This window comes from Lepeophtheirus salmonis, chromosome 9, assembly GCF_016086655.4.
Source record: "Lepeophtheirus salmonis chromosome 9, UVic_Lsal_1.4, whole genome shotgun sequence".
Lineage (NCBI taxonomy): Eukaryota > Metazoa > Arthropoda > Copepoda > Siphonostomatoida > Caligidae > Lepeophtheirus > Lepeophtheirus salmonis.
The window spans coordinates 25,730,009-25,735,259 of record NC_052139.2 but is presented as its reverse complement, the minus strand read 5'-3'; the positions used below and the strand labels follow the sequence as shown (position 1 = coordinate 25,735,259).

Here is a 5,251-nt window from a genome sequence, read left to right as displayed (position 1 = left end):
GGATCAGTACGTTCATTTCGAGTTTCTTTTATTTTTTTATACTATCGGGACATATATATCAAGACCATCAGCAATGCTTGAGTGTGCGCTCTTTAGACTGCTGCCCATGCAAAGCATATGGACGTCTATGGTCAGGATAAACACGTTGATTGCCAGTCCCTTTTCTTAAAACAAACCCACCGATCGTATTTTCTAAAGCTCACCACATTCTTCTTAGAAGAAACTGGATGTGCTTATGTACACAAGACGCCATCATTAAAGTCAGAATATCTCAAAAACCATCAAAAGAAATGAAGATGAATAAATTTTTATTATAAATAATATATATAATAAATATATAATAACAGTATAAAAATATAAACAGTTTTGAAGAGGTGTGTTAGTTTCAATAGCAAAAGATAAACATTGAATAACAAGTGGTGATAATAATCATTAATAATAGAATAAAAATAATAATACAAAATATAGGAAGGAAAAATGAGCATTGAGCATCATTCGTTTTCCCAAACAAAGATTCAAGGCTTATAAAGTCAATTCAACATGATAATAATTAAGCCTTTTATCACATAACAATGAGCAGGGGAAGAAAAAAAAATATATAAATATCAAAGTGTTTATGATTCCTTGGTAATTGAACCATCTTCATCATCATCTGACTCTTCCGCGACGACAACCCATCGCTGCTTATTTTGTCTCGTTTGATCCGCCATGGGACTCAGACTTGAATGAAAACGACTCACACAGTCCATAACTGGAATACATACTTTGTCCAAAAAGTCAATTTGCATATTGGGGAATAAATGCTGGAGATTTCTATCCATAATAGGATCGGGAACAAAGCCCAAGTTCTTTTCGAGATCTCCTTGAGACCAAAACTCTTCCGCAAGAAGTCCACTGACTTGATTATACACTTCCCAAGGTTTGGAAGCCATATTTAAATCTGCAGCAGTCATAAGAGCGCTTAAAACGAGAGGTTTGTTTTCAGGGAGTCTGTCACTCCCTGAGAGTGAGGCTTTCTTTATTCGTGGAGCCTCTTTAAAGTAGAGAGCAAGATCCGTATCTAATATCCGTTGTGTAATTAGATGTGTACATTCTTGATAATCTTCCTATAGGTAGATATAATTAAGAAAGTAATTATAGAGATTCTGATCAAACATAATGAATAGTATGTTATAATCTTACCTCAGAAAGATTCTTCAATAAACTGCTCTCTGGATCGCTTAATAAATAGAGAGTTCTGTCGATGTGATAGTTCTCTAATATTGAGTTTTCATATAGGGAACTGAGGGGGGTTTGAGTTTTCCTTTGAAATGAGTTATTTGTACCAGGATGATCCAAGTCATGACAAAGGCAGGATATCATCAATGAGAGTCGCTCAACCTATTGTAAAATTTAAAAAGAAAAGAAATTAGCAAATCATATTCCATCTATAAAGAAAAAATAAGTTTACGTCTGTTAAGAATTCTTTATTCCATCCAGTTTTTTTCAACATTGCAAACATGGTTTGAGCTACATTGAATCCATGGTACCAGTTGTGGAACGGAACTTCCTCATTTCGATAGTTTTTGTAGACAGAGGATATCCACTTAACAAGATCTTCTCTTTCTATCCTAAATCTATTAATTAAACTCAATTCATCCATCATAACGACAACGGATCGAAATTGATCAACTTCTTTCAGACGAAGGTAATTGAAATTAAAGGTAGAGAGCTCAAATTCATCAGAGCTAGGAATGGGTTCATGAATAATAGAAGCATAGGACTCTTCCGAGAAAGGCACATCAACAAACATATCATCCTCCCTTATATCATTTTGAAGGATTAAGCCTGCAAAATTAATGAAAAGGATTATATAATGAAAGGCCTCTTAGTTAGTATTTCGTAATTTAAAAAAAAACATTTTTTTTTTACCTTGAAATTTGAAACTTTTCTTAATTCAAGAATTACTGTTTACTTTACAAGATCATTAAAAAAAATCTTTATATATACATGAAGGTTAAATCCCTTACCTAATAGAACCTTGAGTACGTTTAGAATCTGAGATAACTTGTATTCGTCCAATATATTAAAAGACCCCTTATAACTCGTCAACTCCACGACTCCATTCATGGAATTAGATCCCATGGAACCAATGAGTTGACCCGTCCTCGTATCCTTAAAAACAGATCCTTTTCTCCCTTCCCCCATAACGAAATCCAATAAAGGCTCCTTTAGGAAGCCTTCAGCTAGGTTGTACTGAATTTTATAGCCTTTTTGTGACTGAACATCGAATAAGTTCATTAATACATCTGAGCATTCAAAGGAAGCAAAAAGATTTTGAGTAATCCCTTCTAAGGAGTCATTATTAGGTTCTTGAAAGAAACCTATGAGATTAGGGGAGCTCCCAAGAATCGCATCTCCTCCAAAGGAAAAGGACTTGAATAGTTCATGAGAGTATTTTCTGAATTTGGAGAAAGTGGAGGGAGAAGAGCCACCGCCAGAGAGAGACCGAGCAGTTTTTTTAATAGCAGAGACTGGATTACTTTTCCGCCGTCTCTTCTTTAAAAAGTTTCTCTCTTCGAACAAAAGTATCCATTTCTCAAGTGTGAGAGGATCAATCTTACTCAGAATATATTTTCCAAGAAAGTCTGGATGAATATCTAGGAAGGACTCCACAAGGGAAGATACATTCTCAAAGTCCCCATTCATAATCGGAGGTGAGACATGCATGACCCCTTTTTTCCGAGTTCGAGACTGTCTCTGTTGTGGAGTATTTGAGGTTGGAGTGTTGTTGGCCACAATAGCTGTTGTCATATTTCTAAAAAATGAAAAAATGAAATATATGTAGATGTTAGATATGATTATTAGGTCTGTACTCATGCAGTGATTTTAAGATTGATTCTTAGACACACACACACAATGGAGTTGACTGTATTTCCACGAGGACATTAATATTAAAAGTTATAATCCACATTTCACATAAGGGAGGAAAAAAATACACTTTGATATTAGTACTACTAATGATAAATATCGTTCAGTGTCAGACACGGAAAAGACTTCCGCATTAGAGGGGTGGTGTATTTCTTTGGTTTAAGACTGTAGATACATATTTTTTTGTTTGTTGTGAGTGTTTCAAGGCCTTGCTGTAGTCAAGTTCTTGACACCACAAACATACCTATTATTATGAGCTCTAATAAACACATTTCCAATCCCCAAAGTAAGTAGACGGAGATAAAGAGTCTCAAAAAGTGATGGGGTTTGTCAGCTATTTATATCACAATAGGGGGCCATCTTTTATATATTATATGTGTTACAATTAAAGCACTCAACTCTTTTTGATGTACTTTAGTACTACAACATATTTGAAAGAAGAATTCGCACACTACTGTCGAGTGTGATAGGTAATTTGTGCAGAACTTCAGTTGTGACTAGTAAAAGAGTAGAAACAAACAGGTTTTTTACTTGCGCTAAATTTAAAAAGCAATTCGTATAGTGACGGATAGGGGTCGTTCACAAATCATGAATGGCTCATTACTCATTTATAATATGACAAATCATTATTGGCATCAAAATAGAGAGTTCCTTTTTTTAGTAGAAGATGTTGTTTTTAGGGATTTGAGTCCATATAAGTGAATAACTTCATTTTATACTATAATTTGGATAAAAATGAATATTTATAAGCCTTATTAACCTTCATTTCTCTTCCAGCTTTTCCCACCCAGTGTATCGCTTGCCAAAAAGGTAAAGAAGAGGTGAGCAGTGTTTTTCGTTGCATTAGTTACTAGTACCTGCAGAAAAAGAATCCCATAGGCACGCATAGGTAGCAAGGAAGAGGATGAAATAAAAGTTGCAGGAGGGGTATTATTATTATTATTATTACATAACAACTCCCTTCAATTCCGGATCTCAATTATAATTAATTGATTAATTTCTCTCCCTATACCCGCTCCTTGTATCCCCATGCTACAAGAGAGGGGGCCACTGTAGCTTGCCAGTCAACTCGCTTGTACGTGAGCCAATCAGAAATAAGTAAAAATAACTTACCGAATTAATATATGAAATTTGGAAGGAACTATGTCTTTAAATAAATTAATTGTAGTCTATAGTCTGTTAGTATAATAATTATAATATTCCTGTTTAATTTGCACACACTACTTTTTAAGAAGAGTTATTAACTACCGACAAATCGGATGTATGACTTTATACTGATCCACTCTAAGGAACAAGTTGAAATAAGAAAAAATTGAATTCTCCTTTTTCTTTCTTTCTTTTTCCCCCTAATGATTTACGCGGAGGAAATTTTTATTTTTTTATTTTATTCTTGCCGAGCGTGCTCCTTCTTTTTTGATGCTCTGTACTTGAGTGTTGCTGTTACTATACTTCCTACAAGAAGGCATTAAATATTGCTTTTGTATTAAATTTCCCCCGTATGATGTCATTATTAATATGAGTAGAATGTTGTAGAAATCCCCTTCTGGAATCAATGGTTTTGAGGGAAATACCTTTTGAGTACCTCTTGGAGTGTTTGCGTAGGAGTAGGCTACGAGCATTATTGTTAGGGAGGGGAAAAGGATGTACATCTTCGCGAGTATACATTCTAAAAAAAGTATCAGTTATTCATCTGCTAGATATTAGTGCTCAAATAAATTATTACAGGCTATTTTGACAATTCAAAGGTATACGCGAGCAATAAGCACTCTAGTTTGTATCCTGGTCGTCTCTTTTAGCAAAGTTGTCAAAAGTTACTTATCTTTTTGATGCACATCCATGAGGAGTTAGACAATTTTATATGAATTTTCATATCCTTAACTCAAGGATGGGTAACTGGCGGCCTGCAAATAGATCAATAATAATTTTTATTAAAAGATGATATTGCTCAAAAGAATTTTGCCCTCTTTATCATGGAAGTTGCCCTCCCCTGCCCTAACAAATATTATATTTCCTATCCTCTTTTTGTGAAATTTTCCCATATGTACTATGACGTCATTGTCCGATTGCAAAAAAGGAAAATAAATGAAAAGAATTGTTTACTCGCAGTAGATCGCTCGTCCTGGGTATATTAAGTAGAGTTCACGCCTGCTGCCTGTAGAGTGTAATCATAATATTATCTAATAATAATAGTGAATATTAAGGAGTGTAATATCGGTTGTCATCGAAATCTAAGCAAATAGCAACAAAATGGATTTTTTCCGTGTCCTATGACTGTATTTTTATATGCAATGATAGATTTGAGCGGAATTTGATATTTGTATAGTGTACAGTCAATAAGCCT

The 5,251-nt window shown here is 34.4% G+C and overlaps 1 protein-coding gene across 2 annotated transcripts; it reads right to left on the bottom strand.

Annotated features, from left to right (window-relative positions):
* Positions 1-291: 291 nt before the first annotated feature.
* On the bottom strand, positions 292-4,363 carry LOC121124130 (rod cGMP-specific 3',5'-cyclic phosphodiesterase subunit alpha). 2 transcript variants are annotated; one of them, XM_040719254.2, is made up of 5 exons: positions 2,856-3,369; positions 2,010-2,797; positions 1,451-1,827; positions 1,183-1,380; positions 292-1,106 (listed from the first exon to the last, which is right to left on the bottom strand). In XM_040719254.2, the coding sequence occupies exons 2-5, from the start codon at positions 2,791-2,793 to the stop codon at positions 615-617; spliced, it is 1,851 nt and encodes a 616-aa protein (XP_040575188.1). In that variant the 5' UTR covers positions 2,794-2,797; positions 2,856-3,369; the 3' UTR covers positions 292-614. The 2 variants fall into 2 exon arrangements, with proteins under 2 accessions (XP_040575188.1, XP_040575187.1); XM_040719253.2 differs by lacking the exon at positions 2,856-3,369 and adding an exon at positions 4,024-4,363 and having other exon boundaries at positions 471-1,106.
* Positions 4,364-5,251: the final 888 nt, after the last annotated feature.